Below are 21,632 nucleotides of genomic sequence, written 5' to 3'. Positions count from 1 at the left end.
ACATTTACCTTTTCACCAATCGTTAACATCTTCCATTGGCGCTTAAGCAAGGCCCCTGAAGCAGTAGCAGGAGCAGATCGTTTTGGAGCCATAATGAAGGACTTGACTATGCACAAAGATAAACACAAAAGAGCACAAAAGTTAACTTTTTACACAGCGAAACACGTTGATGCTGAATGAGCGAGACGAGACTTCCTGGTTAACACCGCATTCAGCACACAGGAACTTAACTGTGTGCTCTGATTGGTTAGCTTCTCAGTCATCCGCCAATAGCGTCCCTTGTATGAAATCAACTGGGCAAACCAACTGAGGAAGCATGATGTACAGGAAGTAAAAAGACACATTGTCCGCAGAACCCGCGAAGCAGCGAAAAATCCGCGTTATATACTTAGTTATGCTTACATATAAAATCCGCGATAGAGTGAAGCCGCGAAAGTCGAAGCGCGATATAGCGAGGGATTACTGTATGTATCAGTCACCTTTTGTTTATAATTATTCAGTTAATATTTTTAACATCAATCAAAGTAACAGGAACATAATTTTTTTGTTAATGTGTGATTTATCAGAAAATTGCATGTAAACATTTCTTTTACAATTTGTTATTGTAATGTCTTTGGTCAATGGTGTCTAATTAGTGTGTTCTATTCTCACTCTAGGAAGCAGTGTAGATATTCACATGACCTCAGTTCAGATCACAACTACAATGTGCTGAAAGCGTATCATCTCACTGAACTGCATGAAGATGAACTTTTTCTTCTATTGCTTCAGAATGATCCATCCCTCCTCCCAGAGGTAAAAAAAAAAAATATTTGTCTAAAAAGTGATTACAAAAAAATGTCGGTTACATAGTTAGGTTAACATGTCTCAGAACACATGATCTTCCATGACTGTGAAGCGTACATAACTTAATTGTTTTGAATTAGTTAACTGCATTGTGTTTTAGTTGTATTAGTGGACATTACTATAGGCACTTCCCCACTTCAGGAACTTCTGTTTCAGGAAACAAAGAGTTCTTGCACAATGTAGGTACTGTATTGAGTCACTTGTGGTCCCTGGCCAATTTTGTGTGTTGTGTTTCCACTGCACAACAGGAACTGTAACCTTTATACAAAATATGTGACATGTAAAGAAGAACGATGTGGTGTGAATTGAGGCATGCTCGGCAGTTCACAGTGGACCCCACTTACTGCCTCAATGCAGTGCATGGTACAGCACAGCAGGGCCCCCCACTTGCTTTGAAGAGCGAAGCAGTTGTGACCTCATGGGGGAAATAATTGCTTTGATGCAGCTATCGAAGAGTGGTGTGTTGCAAAGTGCAGTATGATCGGGAGTTCTTATTGCTTTGAATCGATTGTGACTTCACAGGGGAAATTATTGCTTCAGTGTGATGTATGATGTGAGCACACCCGGGAGGTGATATTTAGTGCTGTATGATCAAAGCACTTGGGATTTCACTGGGGCATTTCTAGAGTATGCTGGTCAGTTGATAAGAATAGCGTCCAGCATGCAAAAACATTTGTTGGTATTTCTATCAGAACCACTTTTACTATTATATCCTTTTTTTCTTTCAGTTTTTTCAGTTTTTCACAACACTGCTTTGTGCTGTGGTTAATCCCCAATTCAGAAAATGTGATGACATTTTTCAAGGCTTAGGTGATCTTGAACAGAAATCTACAACTGCCTTAATAGATTTCAGAAACAGTCATGAAAGTCTGTTTACTTGTTTTTCAAAGTTGCTTATTGAATAAAAGTATGAAAACTGGACAGACTCAGATATCGGTGATCTTACCATTAAACTTGCCTGCTAGATTCTGCAGCAGACCATCCACTTCACAATGGCTGTTTTTCACAGGCAAAAGTAGCAACACTCAGTCAGTTTATGCTTAAGTTGTTGTGAAATGAACAGTGCCTCACTGGGAGAAAATTGAACGTTTGAACTATTGCAACTTTTAGAAGCAGTAAAAAATGCAGATGCATATGCCTTTTGTCCAGTTCTCCATTTATTGTTTTATTTATGTCTCAAGTGCACCACTATGTAAAGGTATAAATCCCATTCATCAATTTTCTATTTGCTCTCCTAATTTTGAGTTACAAAAGCCATACGAACACATTCGCACAGGGCTAATTTACAGTTGACCTAACCTGCACATTTTTGGGATCTGTGCACTCTGAGAGCATCTGTGAAGATGTATGGGTCGGAAACATACTATATTAATACAGGCAACCTGATTGAAACCCAGGAGTCTACAGTTGTGAGGCTGTAAGACTGACCACTGCACAACTTTGCTGTGCTGGCTTTATTATATATTTATTGTACATGCTTAGAACAACTTACACATAGATAATAAGTTGCTGCCTTTTTTTGTGTGGAATCTGCTTCACATTGCCAGTAGTGATATTTGATGTGGTTCATTAACATTAACGGTTCAGCAGTTGTATGCTAAAATCACCTAACCTGCAGCAAGGCATTGACTTTGAACAGATTAGCAGCAGACAGCAACCAGATAATGGATTTAAACCCAGAACACTATATCCATTAGGTAGCAATGCCAGCCACTAGGCCACCAGGCCCATTTGGTAATTAATGTCTTTGATTAAGTTTCAGCTATCTTTCCATAGATTCGGAAATAATCCTGAGAGGGTGATTAACTTTTGTATGAAAATATGCTGACAGTAAACCCCACTGCTCATACTACAATAAACATTATTAAAAACAGGTGGATCAATGTAATGTTATAACTGTCAGAGCTCAGCACCTTAATGGCGTTTATTAGTTTACTTGTAAGAATTTACTTTCTTGTTAATTATCTTTGCATATTTTCACTTAAAAAATGAAATTTATAAACCACAGGTAACATTGCAAATGAGGATGTTTTAAATGATGGTTGCTTCAATGTCATGTATGTATCATTTGAGAAACACCGACAACTGAAACTTAAGCTCAGACAAATGAATCCATTTCAGTTAGTACAACATAAATACCCTGGTGAAATATCTTACAGACTGAAGTTTCATACTTCACTGCTGTATCTTGTCAATGTTGATATGTGAAACTAATAACATGTTCAGTTATTTAAGCGGTTTCCCTTTTAAAATTGCTTGAAACAGCAAAGATCAACTGTCTTGGTGCTCTGAGACTCCTGGTTTATGTGATTCTATTGGTCACATATGCCAAAATGTTATAGATAAATCATTGGCAGTGTAAAATAGAATTCTTATGTGCATCATGTTTTTATATATATATTACTGTATATATTATGTTATTGTTAATATATATACATATATATTTATTAACAATAACAATATAAAATATATATATACAGTATAATATATATATGTGTATATATAATATGTATGTGTGTGTGTGTGTATATATATATATATATATATATATATATATATATGTATAAGATGCTGCAGATGTTCTATCAGACAGTTGTGGTGAGTGCCCTCTTCTACACGGTGATGTGCTAGGGAGGCAGCATAAAGAAGGACGCCTCACGCCTGGACAACCTGGTGAGGAAGGCAGGCTTTATTGTAGGCACAGAGCTGGACAGTTTGACATCCATGGCGGAGCAACGGGCGCTGAGCAGGCTCCTGCCAATCACGGAGAAACCACTGCATCCACTGAACAGGATCATCTCCAGACAGAGGAGCAGCTTCAGCGACAGACTGCTGTCACTGTCCTGCTCCACTGACAGACTGAGGAGATCATTCCTCTCCCACACAATATGACTCTTCAATTCCACCCCAGGTGGGGGGGAACATTAACATTATACAAGGTTATTGTCTGTTATACCTGCATTTTTATCACTCTTTAATTTAATATTGTTTTTTTATCAGTATGCTGCTGCTGGAGTATGTGAATTTCCCATTGGGATTAATAAAGTATCTATCTATCATTTTTTATGTTCAGCAGTTTTTCCATCCTTTTATTCCATCAGGTCACCCTTTCCCACTAAACTGTCTGACTTTTGAATTCTGTATTATAGGTGTGTGTTCACTATAACAAAGGAACAGGGCCATATGGAGCCTGCACCTTCAAGGCAAGTTGTACCAAACTTCACATCTGCCACCATTTTGTTCAAGGCGACTGCATATTTGGCTCCAAATGCAAGAGGCTACACGGCATAGATGCAGATGGCCGTAAATTATTGGAAGACCGGGGACTCAGTGGAGAGATTATTCATGACTTGCCACTTTTATACACAAATATTTACGATTTAAAAAATAACAGCAACAACCGCATAAATGGTGAGTGATACAAGATTCAAAACCTAATCAGGAGTTAATATTTGGAACAAATGTTAGTCATTCTGGATCTCAGTGTATTTATAATGAGTGTTAAGACTTTTAACTCTCTGGGGTTACTGGGAAAATTTAATGCCAGCACTGCGACATTAATAATGATTTTTGTTTTAACTATATAATATATGTTATCTTCATTACTTACTTCATTACATTAAAATAAACAAATTAAAAACTACACACTGAATACAACAAAACAAAGTTGTGAACCAAAAAAATAAGGGTTATTAGCTCTGCCAGTCTGTACAGTATTTTTTTTATTTCATCATTTACTGTTTTGCTTCCTCAGTCCTGTTGCTCTGTTTTAACTTTATTTTGTTTCCTTCAGTTTGTGCATTTTCAGCATTGGTAATAGACAAATAAAAGTTATATACAGAGAGTTACTGTATTTTGTAGTATTGTTGACATAATAAAGCACAAGTATACTAAGAAATGAATGGGAGACATAGTATGTGCAGTCATTCAGCTGTACACACAGATACAAATATATGTACTTTAATATTTACAAATTACTTATTTTCTAAAGACAAATAGAAGAATAATATTCTAAGTATTTGTTATAAATTTATTAGTCTTATGAAACTGTATTTCTTTTTTTCCCACCACATCTTAAAAAAAAAAAAAAGATCGAATACAGCAGACATCCACAGAAAATTCATCAAATAATGAAATCTGCTTACATTACCTCAGAAGACTCTGCAGCTTTCAAGGTCTGTATTTTTTGTTTGTATATTTAGAGATCCCAGAGCAGGAATGTGCCTCAGTAGGTACAGGTTTTTGTTCCAGCTCAGTTTCTTAATGAGAAGTCAGTTCTTGCTGTTAAAGCACTTATTGTCCAAGCAACATTTTTCTGTTTCATTTTTAATTAAGCTTGTTAAGATTCCCCACCCTTAATTGCTTATGTTGGTCTTGAACAGCTGCATTCGCAGTTTTAATAGTTTCTTATTAGCAGTAAGATGCACATGACAAAGGAACTAGTGGTTCTCCATTGTTGCTATTTACTATCTGCTTTAATGAACTATTTGGAAGGAAACTGAAGAGAAAAAAGTGTAAGACAGAATTACTCATCTACTGCATACTACAAGTCATTTGGGTGATACCTTAGGGAAGGTTACTATATAGTACAATACAAAAATGACCTGACATGGTAGAATGAAACAATATTAAGCTGTAACATTTAGAAACATCACCTAATGGCAATTAAAGAAGCAATTAGATTGGAACAAAAGCCTGTATGTATGTGTGTGTGTGTGTGTATGTATGTATGTGCATCACTTTTTCCACATTTTGTTATGTTACAGCCTTATTCCAAAATGGATTAAATTCATTTTTTTCCTCAGAATTCTACACACAACACCCCATAATGACAATGCGAAAAAAGTTTACTTGAGGTTTTTGCAAATTTATTAAAATTTATTTAAAATAAAAAAACTGAGAAATCACATGTACATAAGTATTCACAGCCTTGCTTGCTCAATACTTTGTCGATGCACCTTTGGCAGCAATTACAGCCTCAAGTCTTTTTAAATATGATGCCACAAGCTTGGCACACCTATCCTTGCCAGTTTCGCCCATTTCTCTTTGCAGCACCTCTCTGGCTCCATCAGGTAGGATGGGAAGCGTCGGTGCACAGCCATTTTAAGATCTCTCCAGAGATGTTCAATTGGATTCAAGTCTGGGCTCTGGCTGGGCCACTCAAGGTCATTCACAGAGTTGTCCTGATGTCACTCCTTTGATATCTTGGCTGTGTGCTTAAAGTTGTTGTCCTGCTTAAAGACGAACTGTTGCCCCAGTCTGAGGTCAAGAGCGCTCTGGAACAGGTTTTCATCCAGGATGTCTTTGTAGATTGCTGCAGTCATCGTTCCCTTTATCCTGACTAGTCTCCCAGTTCCTGCCGCTGAAAAACATCCCCACAGCATGATGCTGCCACCACCATGCTTCACTGTAGGGATGGTATTGGCCTGGTGATAAACGGTGCCTGGTTACCTCCAAACGTGACGCCTGGCATTCACACCAGAGAACCTTTGTCTCATCAGACCAGAGAATTTTGTTTCTCATGGTCTGAGAGTCCTTCAGGTGCCTTTTGGCAAACACCAGATGGGCTGCCATGTGCCTTTTACTAAGCAGTGGCTTCCGTCTGGCCACTCTACCATACAGGCCTGATTGGTAGATTGCTGCAGAGATGGTTGTCCTTCTGAAAGGTTCTCCTCTCTCCACAGAGGACCTCTGGAGCTCTGACAGAGTGACCATCGGGTTCTTGGTCACCTCCCTGACTAAGGTCATTCTCCCCCGATCGCTCAGTTTAGATGGCCGGCCAGCTCTAGGAAGAGTCCTGGGGCCTCATGTATAATGGCGTGCGTAGAACTCGCACTATAACATGGCGTAAGCACAAAAGCCGAAATGTGTTTACGCACAGAAAAATCCAGATGCAGGAATCTGTGCGTACTCCAACTTCCACGTTCTTCCGCTACATAAATCCCGATCAGCGTGAAAACTAACGCTCGTGCACGCGCATTATGTAACACCCTAAATCCTCCCAGAATTACGCCTATTTGAATATGCAAATTAACATAAATCGCCCTTAAGCACAGCCTTCTGTGAAAAGACAATGGGAAAAGCACAGGGGAAAATATAAGAATTTCAGCGAATACCAAGTGGAGGCAAATGAAAAACATACTATTTGTTCAAATAAACCGTGGTATAATCAACAAAAGGAAGTTGATCGAGTGACATAGCGTTTTGGAGAAACTTGAAAGCTCACATTCACAAATCGCACAGTGCCAGAAATAAAAAAGAAGTCACATATCAAAGTTGCCGTGAAAAGCCGAGTTGTAAGCCCACTGTCTGAGTGTCATATGAAAGCTTATTAGGGTACAGAGAAAAAAGGCACACAGTGAGGAAAAAGCACGAAATGTCAACTTCAATCTCGACATTTCCACTTTAATCACGTAGTTTATTTTGTCATTAAAGTAGAACATCATAAACTTCATCTTAAAATCGTTTAATTAACCAGTTTCTCAAATCACATCGTAATTAAAGTAGCACGTTAAATGCTTTGTTTTGTATTTGATCTTCTATGTGCTTTATGTGTGTGAATCACTACTTGCTTTTTAAACCGGCTCTCTTCCTCCAACTGGACACAGAATCAATTACATTCGTAGTATTACAGTTCTCTGAATAACTAAAATACTGAGATGTATACGTGATATCATTTTCATGATGATAGGAGTTAAAGCACATTATTAAACATGTGTTTCACTTCGATGAAATAATTTATTGCAGCAGTACAATCAGGGGCAGCTCTAGGATAGTGGTGGCACTGGGCAGAGGAAGAATCGGTGGCTCCTTCGCCCGCCCGTCAGTAAGGTAGCTTATGCACAGTGGATGGCTACTTCCGCTGGACACTGCATAGCCGCCTCGTGCTCATGACACAAGCATTTAACTTTTGCCGAAATTTGTCGCTGTGTTTTTAGCTGTGTTGTTATTTTCTCTTTCTGTTTTATATTCAATATATATTGGCGTAGCCGTCACTGCAGTCAGTGCTTTTCTTTCCCCAAGTAACCGATCGCCATACAATCAGCTCTGTAATAGACGTTAAGCCATCTGTAAGCTTAGCACCGATTCTTCAAAACGTTTAAAGAACATTGAAATATCTTTGTAGTACATATTTAATTATTCTATCCTTAACGACACTCCCAGTGAAGAATATAGATTATTTAAATGAAGTTAAAGTTTTATCTTTATAATTTAATAAATATATTTTGCTGAATTTCACCTTATAAATGATATTGTTTCTGTTTCTGAACCGCGAGGTCTGTACAGGAAAAGCTTTGAAACGTTTTGCCGTGGCAGAGACAGCGTGTGCTTAATGCTGTATACCGATAATTCTCTTTCCGATCAGCTGGTGCTGTGATTCACACTCAGATACAGTGATATAAATACTCTGAGTGGTGCAGTGAGAGAAATATTGAAAAAGATGATCTGCTGTGGCAACTCCTAACAAGAGGAGCTGAAAGACGAAGAAGAAGAAGTGAGAGTAACAACGCTAAAGCAGTTATGGTATTTGGAATACTATGGCTGTTCCCTCTACCATTATATTGTTACAAGTTAATTACAATCAGATGCATTACACTAATGAACAATATGCGGTTATTATGGGGTGTTGTATGTAGAATTCTGAGGAAAAAAATGAATTTAATCCATTTTGGAAAAAGGCTGTAACATAACAAAATGTGGAAAAAGTGATGCGCTGTGAATACTTTCCTTTCCGGATGCACTGTATGTGTGTGTGTGTGTGTATATATATATATATATATATATATATATATATATATATATATACAGTATATAGTAAGATCAGCCCGGCTACAGACAGACACACAGACCAACAATGTCTGGAACACACACGTTTATTAATATAAATGTTTTGCACACAACACAGTGCTCCAATATGCCCACACTCAGTCCTTTCTTCTGCCACCTCCACTCTACACTCACAAGCTCCGTCTACTTCCACCCGACTCCGGCTCGCTTGCTGGAGTGAGGTGGCCTCTTTTATACCACACCCTGAAGTGCTCCAGGTGCTCCTTGATCAAGTTCCAGCAGCACTTCCGGGTGTGGCGGAAGTGCTGCAAGGGAATCCGGTTCCTCTACTGATAGCATTTCTGGGTGTGGCGGAAGTGCTGTAGACCACAGCTCCGGAACTGTCCAGGCACCCCCTGGTGGTGGCCAAGGGCTTGCGCAGGATGGCGCTTCTAAGCTCCAGTCCTGTGGCCCCGATGTAAACCAGGGGGGCTGCCCTCTCGTGTCCCGGGAGAGGAACTGCTGGTGATATGTCCACTCCCCTGGCCCTCTCTTCAAAAGGACGTCCCAGCAGTCTATCACTATATATATATATATATATCTCTATATATATATATATATAATGCAAAATTCACTCACTCATCGTTAAAACACTATTTTCCATTTAGCTAAAAAGCTGGAATTTGGCAACATGGTACAATTAGGGCAGTAGGTATCCACTAAGAAAGGAGATTTCAATATATCAGTATTTAGAGGTAAAAAAAGGAACCCACACTAGAAAAATAAATACACCAAAATCTTAAAAATGTTTTGATTGAAATTTGGTGACACTTTAAAAAAAAATTAAATTACATGTCTTTTTTTATTTACTGATGCATGCTGTAGCAAGTGGTACATTATATGCACTGCATTCCTTTTTTGTCACAGCACTGACAAGTGACCACACAGAGAAATGGGGTGTGCTGGTTTGTGCAAATAAAGGCTCTGCAGAAGTAAAGTGAATGGAACAAAGTTTGGTGAGCCTGAAAGAAGACATGTTTAGCAAGGCCATAAAGCTCAAGTTCTTGATGGGCACTGTGGATGTGAGAGTTGCCAATTTCACAGAATTGATCCAGTACAATATGTCTTACGCTTTCCCAACTCATCTTATCTGCATGTTTGTGGCAATTGCCAATGTGTGCAGTGCATAGCTCCACATGATTTCATCAGTGCTTGGAAAATTTAATTAAGAGTATTGACAACCGCAGAGTGTCGTCAGAGGTGGCAACTAATGCATTTTTTTTTCTTCAACCACTTCTGGATAACAATTTCATTGTCTTGGCTAATTATAGCATTTATCTTTGAATCAGTCATTTTGTTCATCTTCAATTGTAATTTTTCTACAGTTTATTTTAATCTTTCTAAAGAAATGTCAATATTAAAATTAACTTTTTAATGTTGTGGATTGGTAGTGAATTTTCTGTCCTGCAGGAGGATTTAAAAGCTGTTCTGATATCAAGTTTGACTGTCAAGCAGAAAAAGTAAAGCATATTTGTTGGTAAGATTTCTTGCACCTTTTTCAATCTTTATTAACACAAAGTTCATTGTCTTTCCAGAGAATTGCATTCGAGTCCATTTCCATTTGCCTTACAAGTGGGAAGTTTATGATGGGTCAGCATGGAAAGACCTTCCAAACATGGAAGATATTGAAATGGCTTATTGTAACCCAGAAAATAACAGAAGGTATTCTTAGGATGTACTGCTGATGTGTAATTTAAGTGCTATGTATACAGTCTTCATAAAATGTGAGCTAATACTGACCATGAGTACAGGTCCAGAAAATTCAACAGATACCTTATTATTTAAATAAAAATAAAAATGTTTGTTAAGGTTTTTTTCCAGTGCTTTGATCAAGATTTGAACCCAGGTTTCTTGTCACAGTGACTAATACTGATATAATTAGGATTGATAGCCAATTTTAAATCTTATAAATAATACATAAAACTTTATTAAAAATGTGCATAGCAAAAGGCTAATTGGTGAGATAAACATTTTTAAACATTTAACAAACCAACAGCATATTGTTGTACCATCCATCCATTATCCAACCCGCTATATCCTAACTACAGGGTCATGGGGGTCTGCTGGAGCCAATCCCAGCCAACACAGGGCGCAAGGCAGGATGTATTTTTGTACCATGGTTTGCATTTTCAAATAGCTTATTATTCTAAAAAGATAATAAATGTACTAATATATTAGCCATTCAGAAATAGATAACGTCATTTACAACTTGGCTTAAAACAAAAAACAAAAGGCTTCAACATACAATTGTCTCAGTGATGCACAGTACTGCCACTGTAATTTTCAGAAGAGTACTCCTAACATTGAAGAGAGAGAATGTTTTCAGCATTAATATATTTTGTGTTAGAGTAATAAGATAAATCAATCAGTCCATCCACCTTCTTAACCTGTTTAGTACAATGTCACAGGAAGCCAGAACATGTTTCAGCAGCACAGGACATCCATCCATCATTCAGCCAGCTATATCCTAACTACAGGGTCACAGGGGTCTGCTGGAGCCAATCCCAGCCAACACAGGGTGCAAGGCAGGAAACAAACCCCGGGCAGGGCACACACACTCCAACTACACACACTTGGGACAATTTGGGATCGCCAATCCACCTAACCTGTATGTCTTTGGACTGTGGGAGGAAACCGGAGCACCCGGAGGAAACCCACACAGACACAGGGAGAACATGCAAACTCCATGCAGGGAGGACCCAGGAAGCGAACCCGGGTCTCCTAATTGTGAGGCAGCAGCGCTACCAATGCGCCACCGTGCCATGATGGGATGCCAATCCGTCATAATACATGTCATTGAAATGTGGATGGAAACAGCAATAGCCAGAGAATGCCCACAAAGAGATAAGGAGATCGTTTTGGCCTCTCAGACAGTGATTATGGCGCCATTCAATTCTGAGTCCTTGATGTTGATAGATAGCACTAGCCACTGTGCCACCATGAAACACTACATGAAAGAAAAATTAACAAATTAAACCACAAGATGAAAAATATGTACTTTAAATTTCGATTTGGGATTAATAAAATTTATATTATCTAATCTAAAATCCTACCTTGAGAAATTCCAGAACCCTTCCCATACTCCAGTATATCCCAGTTTCTGGTTGTTGGTGTTAATGTTGAGATCAGAAGCAAGCATGCTAAAAACAATATACTGAAATATCTCAAAGGTATTTTGCTAATAACATTTCTTTGATGTATTCATCAGTGTTGTGCCAACACAAGTTAAGTTTTTCTCTTTTTCCATAAATTATTAGATGCATTCAGTTCTGTGCAATGACCTTGGAAGAAGCTGAATATGTTATTTACAAATAAGAAAATAATCCAACTGTCTGTGCACATAAAAGATAAATGCATGGAATAACCTATCTTTTTCAGAAAGAACTCCAAGTCATGGAGAGCATATGCCCTTTGCAGATCTGAAGCTCACTTATGAACAGCAGAAATTATTCTGCTGCCGTGCCTATAATAATGACCTGTATTTCTCTGTAGAGGACACACATGAACACAACACTACAACATTGTGCAGTTAATGTGCCTTCCTTCAGTCTTTTAATAGAGACTGTAAACCAACATTCAAAGCTATCCAAGTGCATTTCTACTTTTGGGTCTTATTTGTTATTTTAATATGTATTACGGGAAATGAAGGAGAGTGCAGTAATTGATTTCAGTAGAGCTGCAATTTTTAAAGAATTCATTTCTCACAGACCTGCATGTTCCAGGTTTGTTTTTTTACCAAATAAAAAAAAAAAGATTCCATACAAACAAAAAGTTTATTATGCTGTATGTGATAATAAGGTTATGACAAAAAAAAACTAATACCAGCAGCATACTTTCATTTTAGTGTATTGTTATGATCATCTGCTGTAAACGTTTACCTTATACTGCACAGTTGCTCAGACATGAACCTTTGTGTATTGTTTTTTCTTTGTGTCCTAACTATTATACATTTAAACAAACATTGCCTCCACTACTAACCAATACAGAGATACCTGGTAGGTCCTAAAGCTATTTATCTGTTAATAGCACATACATTGCTTAATGTTTCTGAGGACAGATGTGAACTGAAAGAAAGAAAGAAAGATAAAGAAAGAAAGGTAATTTGACATTGTTGTTCCTTATTGGCTGTGGCCATTGAAAATACAGTCTTTTTTTTTTTAAAACTGAAAACACTTAAATTCTATTAACTTGCCTAACCAGGAACTTTTTCTATGAGACCAAAGATTCAGCTACATTAACAACAGTTAAAATATGAGAGCTTAAGTGTCAAGGAAACAGTGAAAAGATATTGTTTAAATGTACCATAAATAGTGCAAAAATGTTATCAGTTAGGTACAGTTTTCCAAAGTGGTCTACACTGTCTAAAGATTCATACATAGCAACAATTTGCACTGTCCATAGAAATACAAGTACTGCTTACCCTCTAATTTGCAACCTCACAAAAATATTTTGGATTGCTTTGTATAATTTCATGTCTAAAATTTGTTCCTTCCTTAACATTTTTTCACGAATTGTTTTGTCACTAGGTACAATAAGAACTGCAGATCAGCTTTTGTGTTAAACTACACTGAAAAAGACACAGCCAAGTTCCTATATTGCATGACACTAGTGAGAAACATTTGAGTTATACAGAGTTTTCTATAATCTTGTTAATGTATGTTTACGAGAGCTAGTCCAAAGGTTTATATTAACCTTTAAAATATAGGATTATTGGTAAAAAGAATTCCAATTGTCTAATCAGTTGTGGTGTATTTAAATTGTAAAAAGTTTTATTATTTAATAAGATGATCCCATTAGGATAAACAGGTGACAGGCTCTATCATAACTGCTGATGAGTAAAAGAATAAAAAGAATTACATGATTCTGTCGAACTCACTATTTGCACCCTCATCTGATCATTAAAATGTCATCATTTTAAATGCTTACACAGCCAGGATTTAAAGACAATGCCAGTATGAAGGCATACATTTATTGGACAAAATGCAGAAAGATGGAAATGGAAAATAGATTTTAACATGTTAATATGTAGGTCTTGGTTCTATTTTTTTTTTGTGCTTCTGCATCATTTATTACAAAGTTACAGTGCTTAATTATATGATGAAATACATTATTTATAGAAGAGTATGTGATTATTTAAAAAAAAAAAGACTGAAATGCTTGAACTGCTTTCCTTCAAAGTTCTGCTGATTTGGTTAGCCATAAAAAAGTTGAATGGCTTTGAGTTTCTTATCATTTGCCTGCATGCAGAGAGACAATGACAAGCAGAGGTGTGACATTAGAATGCTAACAGTATAATGTGGAAGGAATTTATAGGGTGGGGCCGGCAAATGGAGGTGAGGTGAGTTTGCTGAACCTTGGGACTGCTGTGTATGTAAAAACTGAAAACGCAAAAATAATTATGCATTGTTGTATATTACCTGTCAAAAGTCCTTGCCTGAATTGAATGAAACACACACTAGTCCAGGTATATACAGAACAGCTGTCCCACAGTGTGCTTGTGGGGTTTTTTCTTTATAAAAAACTTTGTGGAATAACAGAGGATTAACTGTTTATATGGAAGAATGCACCTAAAACAATGACATAGAAATAGAATTCATCCTTTACTTTAATGTAGGCATAAGAAATACTCTGATATTTGATTTGCCATGTCACTTGAACAGACATGCTGTTTTTGATTTTCAGTCTATTAAATGGGATGTCTTTTCTTGAACTCTCTTTGTCAAATGCTAATTGCTCCTTGCATGTTGGGGTGGGTGCAATGGAGGAGGTTATTTTTCTGCAGGATACTAGAAGACTGAAACAGTGTCTGTAATATGATCTTTTGCACCCCTTGGTGATTTAGCTCGTTTTTGCATGATGCAAACATCATAGCTCTTCTTTAAGAACATTTCTAAATAACTGCTCATGCCAATAGACTATAATGGCATCTAGTTTGGCTATTTATGTGAGGTAGGCTGCACTGAAACTAAATTAATATTTTTTGTCTTCTCACTAGATAAATTGGACTGTTTATCATCTAGGAGTTTTAAAAGTCATACTTTGTTCTTGTTTCTTGAAACACTGAAAGCTGTGGACATTTAACCATGTCATCTCCAGACCAGTTCCTTAGGCAATAAGATCATAAAGAATTTCACACCAACTGTTTACCTAATAGAGAGCAGCCAAACCTTAGGCAGCCTCTTTTCACTTCAAAGTGAAGTTATGTATGGAAGCCGCCCAGCTGTATGGTTTAAACTTGCCACAAAATGAATAATTCAACACAAATAAATAAAAGATTATTATTAAATGAACTCAAAACAAAAGGTAAAAAAAATGTAAAATAAAAATAGTAATCAAAAAGATACAGTATTAGGATTATATAATATAACTAGGGGGCTTCTGCCCCCCTGCTTGCTTCACTTGCCCACCCCCAGGTTTGGTTTACCGGATATACAATTTAAAGAGATTGTTATTTTCTTGGGAATTGTTACATATGCATTATTTTCACTTTTTCTTTAAAACTTTTGTGAAAACAATGCCGTACTTGTCCTTTATTTCCGGCCCCGGGCGTGGTTAAATCTCTTTCTTGCAGGACGTATAACGCTGCTCGCGTTGTGAAAGGGGGTGGCTGAACGCACGCTGAGGAGAAGCGGTTGGATCAGCTGCTGGCTTGTTGCTGCTGTTGAGCTGCATATTCTGCTTGTCATGCTGTGTGTCGATCATTTAAAAGCCTGTACAGCAGCTGTCCTTTTGCCACTTCGCGTCTCTGCTGCTCACGTTGTGAACGGGGGTGTAGGGGGGTTTGGCTGAATGCATGCTAAGAAGTAGCAGTCGGATCATCTGCTGGCGAGCTGCATGTTCTGCTTGTTGCTTGTCGTTGTTTTAAGAGCTGGGAGCACATGAAGCGTGTCTGCCAAAGGCATTCCAACAACTGCTAGGTTAGATGTCCGTGAACTTGTTTTAAATGTTGTCCCGCTGCCTTATCTTGTGTGACGTTAAAGTGTCTCTCGTGGGACGTCAAATTTTCTTCCGAGAAGATCACATCTCATCTCCCTTCCAAGATTTTTTTTTTTTATAATAGAGAGATATGAGAAAATATTGCAAGTAAAACAATCATATTTTAGTATAGTAATTCAGCATATTTGAACAGATGGTTCAAAATGTTTTATAGGTATGTGAGATAATAGAGTGCTGCACTAAAGTAAGTTAACTACAGTTGTATTTTTTTCAAGTGACAGGATTTAGTAAAGAATCTTTCTTTAAAAGTAATTCTCACATTTGTGAAAATAAAAAAAAATACATTTGAGTGTCTTTGAAGCAAACTGATGTGATTGTAAACGTTATAGCTGTTTAGTAGGGGGAAAAGAGCTACTATATTGTGTGACCTTAGTTACAGGTACTGTTGAAAATGTTCTGTACTTTTGGTTGTTTTATAAAGCACCTTACAATGATACTTACTGTGAAGTTGCATACATAACTTTTACATAAAAGATTAATAGATTTATAAAATATGCTGCTAGCACTTCTGAAAAATGAAAGTAGCTGTTTCTACTTGCAGTGACGGTTCTCCACAAGTGGACTTTATGAATATGAAGTGTGATTCATGTCCAGTCAGACGCCTTTCCACACCATCTTCAGTAACTAAACCACCACACTATATCCTGACAACAGAGTGGATCTGGTATTATAAGAGTAGTAAAGGGAGATGGACTGAATATGGAAAAACAGTAAGTGAAAAAAATGTCTGTGTAATATAAATTATATATATATGTTGGTTGTAAGTCAAGACTATTTTTCCCATAAGAAATAATGGAAATACCCATAATGCGCTCCGAACCTCCTACAGCAACACTTACATAACATTTTCATAATAAAAAAGGGTTGTATAATGCGCATAATTTACCAAAACACCAATAATTTTTAATGTACTAACCAAAAAGTTATAAAAAGTGCCTAGCCTACCAGAAACAACAATTTCATACTGTACTCACCATTTAATTTGACATCTTTGGGCTGCAGGAAGGGAGGAGGAGGAGGAGAATGAAACGGAAGGTGGTTATTGTTTAGAAGGAGCCTCCTTATGCAAATCTTTTCTTTGTAAAATTGTTGAGATGGTGGATTTCGACATGCTATACATATTAGCGAGATCAGTCACGAACGCCACTCTCATATTTCCGCACAATTTCCTTCTTCATTTCGATTGTGATCGCTGTTTCTCAAGTTAATAATGACAGTAGTCGAGCACTCAGTTCAAAGCTGGCCGTGTTGTGAACTGCTGTATTAATACACTCCAAAGCAAGCCGGTGCTGATTCAGTCTGATGACATCATCATGTGCCGCGCCAGCCCGCTAGCTAACATCCCTTAACAATTGCTTTCTTTACCTTCATTACCTTCTCTTCCTTCCTTAGCAATTATGCGTCTTGCTTGCCATGGTCTTAGTGAATTATATATATATAGACAAATCACTGCACTGACTGAAATTACGTCCACAAACACATGTATCTGGGCTCCGACTGACGCTTACGAACGCTTTCAGCCGTTTGTTTACAATCGCACAAGCGGATGCACGTGACCGCATTCGGGTCATAACGCAACATGTTGGTCGTAAATCAAAACAAAAATTTTGGTTGTTAATCAAGTTGTTCGCATGTCAGGCTGGTCGTATGTCAAGGGTCGACTGTGTGTGTATATATATATATATATATATATATATATAAAGAAAAAATATTTAAATTATAAATGTATATAAATTATTTTATTCTTTGACTTTAGATGTGGGCAATTCTGTCATTTTGATAAACCATGATGTCTGAATGGACATAAATTATGCTTTTTGTTTTTAGAAAGCATGCTGTTTAAAAAAATAAGTAAATAAAAAGCCACATTGATCTCTATTACTGATACTTTTAAATGTCCCTACTAATTACTCAAAATTCATTAACATTTTATTTGAAACCTAATATGCCCAGTTTTCATGGTAGCTTGCTGTGCCACATGTACTGTGTAGAGTCATTGGCTTTTTGAATTCTCCTTTTGAGTATATGCCTAAACTCTTTATATACTCATCACATGTAGAAATGAAAAAAATGTACCAGTCAAAGAAAAAAAAAAAAAGATTTTTTTTCTTTTTATTCCTATACCATTTTTTGGCATACTTAAGGACCTTTTCAAAGGAAAAAGGCACATGAAAGGATAGTAATGAAAAATTATTCTTTGCAATCATTTTAAACAAAAAAAGTTTAGAAATATAATTTGTGGAAAAAATAAGTACAGCCTGCCTTCGATAGCTGCTATTGCCCACTTTGACAGAAATATTTTCTTGGAAGTATTTGTCATCATTTTCTATCAGTCTCCTATATCAACTTGGAGAAATTCTTTCCCACTGCTTCCTACAGAATTGTTTTATGAGTGTCACATTTGAGTACGTTCTTGCATGTACTGCTCACTTTCAGTACTTGGTCTCGTGCAGTAAATATGTAGTTTGCAGGTTTTACCCACATATGTACAGTATGTATGTATATAGGTTGGGAGGCTTTCCTTCCACATGAGAATTTCCAGTCCAGTCAACTTTTTGTCCAGTCGTGTTCCAAAAGCAACTGTCTTCCCACAACTCTGAAGTTGACTAAAATAGTGTCTATAGAATTTAGATCTGTATGTGCACAATCATTTAAATAAAACATTCTAAACCGTCTTCTCATTGCTCTTGTTAGGATGAAAAACAAAAAGTTCATTCATTGACATCGAAAGAGCTGGAAGAAGCATTTCTTGGAGAGAACATGGGTGAAATTGAAGTGTCAAAAGGACATCGGCAGTACATCATCAGTTTTAAAGGTACTTTTTAAAATAAATGGCTCACAGACTAAAGAAATTAGCTAACAGTTATAACCCTTGATCTCTTTCCTAGTAATGGCATTAGTAAATTGCTTGTTATATTTACTGCAGAAGAAAAATAATGACACTTCCTGCTGCTTTGAAACTTTTTGAAAGAAACAAGTTTCAAAGAGTTAAGACAGTGCTAGAAGGGTAAGATATAGAAGAACAATTTGAAATAAGATAATAAAGCACTCAACGAAAGTGAGCTGTGTAATATAGGCTTGTATTGATACTTTGAAATTAATAAAATCTTAAAAGAATTAAAACAAAGTTCTGAACTTGAAATCCTGCTTGGCAATCCAACAATCTTTATTTGGAATTACTGGTACTAAAATATCTCCAGTGTACAGTCTCATTTATAACCCTCTTCTCTTTTAATGCACAAAAGCAGACAATGAAAGGATTTTGCTTGCATTTTGTCTGCTTATTTGTACCGTTGTTTTCATTACTGCTGGTGATGTCATTAATTAGTACTCTGTAAATAAAACTGGAGGCAGTGCTACACTCCACGCTTGGCAACTGGATTACAGGTTTAGGTCTTCTATACATGTATTGATCAACCTGCAACATGTCATCACTCTCCAGCTCCGTGATTAGTAAGTACTACCTTACCTCAGAACTTGTGTCTTGCTTATCTAAAACACCATTGACTTTAAAGAGCGAATCCAGATGTTAACGTTGAACTGTTTTTGTTTTTTTTTTGTCTGCAAATTCACGGTTAGTTGGGAGTAGAAAATGTGTTAAAGCTAATTTGTGTGTTAAAACCAATAATTTGTAAATAAGAACTGTAAAATACTTGCAGTCGCTTGCTGCAGGTATTCATAGAGGTATTTGCTACTTTCACACATTTTGTGATGACATAGTGGAAAATTCATGTCCTATAATTGATATTCATTGTTATTTCAGGTATTTTCTTCTGTTATTTGCAGTTTCCATATTATAGTAATTTGTCTATGACATTATTACAAAGTTACAAAATGCTTAGCTTGCAGCCTCCCTCCCATGTTACAGCAGGTCTATTCAGAACATCTTTTTTGCAGTCAAGCCTTTAGTACTGCTATTTAAAGCAATGTAATAAAAATTACTGTAAGACACCAACATTTTCCTGACATACTATAAATGATCCTTTTGAGTTTGACTTTATATTCACTCAGATAGCAGCTTTTGGTATGAAAGATGCTTGCTAGCGTATTGTCCTCCAAATCAGCCTGGGTTGTGCTGATCCCACTGAGCAGTCTGTACAGGCACTTCATAACATACAGTATTTACCATTAACTAATTTTCATAATATCAGTGCCTTTTATGTTTTAAGTGACACATGATAACTGCTATTAAATCAAAATCAACTTTGACATTATTTGAAATTCAATGAAATATCAGAAGAAGAAACATTAGAACGTTTCAGTTTTCTCCCAATACACCAAAGATTTGTGTGCATATGTGTACCCTGCAACAGATTGGTGCCTCCTTAAAAAGGGAGAACTTCAGCACTAGTTTTGATGTTTTATTACTTAATCCTTAATATATGTACAGACCGATATCTAATTGTGTAACTCTGTGATACAATACTTGGAAAAAGTTGCATGTCCATCTTTTTACCAGTGGATTTCTTCTAAATGATCGGAAATTATATTTATGATTCTGCTTACTGAAACCTCAATAAAGTTTGGTGGCTATATACACCTGACTCCAACTAACCCCTACTGGTTATAAAGGTCATCTAAAACTCCAGCTTAGAGGAAGGAATGACTTTACTGTTGCATGCTGTAGTAGCTTCAAAATGTATTTAAATCATGGGGCGGTAAAGGCAAATGGTCGTTGCCTTCAGTGCTTTTATAAGGAAACTGGCTTCACTGTTAACACATTAGCTTATGCCAACCATCATTTGGTAGTAAAAGAAATTTCCAAACACTGTTATGCCACCGTAAATTATTTCTGCCAAACATCGGTTACAGCCAGCTCTAACTGCACACTAAACAATGTTATGCTTGCTTTGACATTTTAAGGCAAAGTCCATGGATTCAAGCTCCATTTCTTCCAAATGTGTATATCTGTCAGTCTGCTTGAAATTTTTAATAATTTATTAATATTGGTCATTAGAATAATGAGCGCTATTGTACTAATATAATGATAGACTTGTTAATAGTGTTAGCACTTTGTGCAGCCCAGATACATACTCAGGTGAGTACCAGTAACACTGCTTATTATTCAGCAGTCTAAATTTGTATCGCTAATAAAAAGTGAGACACCTATTTTTACTTGATCTGTATTACATCTCGGAATATTCATGGGTACAGAGAACATTTCCCAAAAAGTCGTGCTTAATGGTTATTGTGTAGTGAATCTGCATCATTTGGACAAGGTGCCTAACTTTTTGGCATATTTACTTGAAACTGGTCCTGTTCTCTAGCCATAGTAGTAGTAGTAACAATGTTTTATTTTATTTATACTTTGGTGACTGGACAGTAGATGACATTTGCTAATAATAATACTGAGGCAATCAACAGATCTTGAAACTACAATCCTGATTAAATGAGTATTTAAGTACTACTTTTTATTTTGCATTATGTAATGGTTAATAGATGTACAGATCTATAACTAACTGTGCAACTCAGTGATATAATTACTTGTGGAAAAAAATACAGAATAAGATTAACACCGAGTACAGTTAAATAAGTTTTACTTATGGTGTTTAATCTGTCTACCCAAAAAGCATTCTTTGTATTTATTTGTTATTGATGGTTGTATAAAACACTGTGCCTTTTAGGGTGTATTCAAATTACCAGATTTTTTTGGTTTTTTTTGGTTCTATTTTTCAGATATGTATCAACGCAACCCGAAATATAACACAAAGCGAAAAGTGCAACGGAGGCCAAGATTTACTTCAGCGCAGGATGTGGAAAGCAGGATAACAATGTATATGAAATATTCATGTTTATTCTGTATAGAGAACACATATTCACAATATATTATGTGTAGTAGTATTGTAGCATGTCACATGTTTTTATATATATTTTTGTAGTAAAATTACTTGGGGGGTTAGGGTTAGTAATTATTAGTATTTTTTTTTCGTCTGTAACCTGTCTGAAATGAATTAAGCTGAGACACG

The 21,632-nt window shown here is 36.6% G+C and overlaps 1 protein-coding gene across 6 annotated transcripts in view; it reads left to right on the top strand.

The window, feature by feature from the left end:
- LOC120533821 (protein mono-ADP-ribosyltransferase PARP12-like) overlaps nucleotides 1-21,632 on the top strand; it is a 71,622-nt gene that overhangs the window by 21,067 nt on the left and 28,923 nt on the right. For all 6 annotated transcript variants that reach the window (XM_039760834.1, XM_039760831.1, XM_039760833.1 and 3 more), the window contains exons 3-9: nucleotides 657-792; nucleotides 3,993-4,254; nucleotides 4,935-5,018; nucleotides 10,206-10,332; nucleotides 16,208-16,376; nucleotides 18,361-18,481; nucleotides 21,343-21,439. In XM_039760834.1, the coding sequence (XP_039616768.1) occupies nucleotides 657-792; nucleotides 3,993-4,254; nucleotides 4,935-5,018; nucleotides 10,206-10,332; nucleotides 16,208-16,376; nucleotides 18,361-18,481; nucleotides 21,343-21,439 (996 nt within the window). The remainder of the gene's footprint in view (nucleotides 1-656; nucleotides 793-3,992; nucleotides 4,255-4,934; nucleotides 5,019-10,205; nucleotides 10,333-16,207; nucleotides 16,377-18,360; nucleotides 18,482-21,342; nucleotides 21,440-21,632) is intronic.

The sequence above is a fragment of the Polypterus senegalus genome, chromosome 8 (assembly GCF_016835505.1).
Source record: "Polypterus senegalus isolate Bchr_013 chromosome 8, ASM1683550v1, whole genome shotgun sequence".
NCBI classification, from domain to species: Eukaryota; Metazoa; Chordata; class Cladistia; order Polypteriformes; family Polypteridae; genus Polypterus; species Polypterus senegalus.
This window is presented reverse-complemented; position numbering and strand designations above follow the sequence as displayed.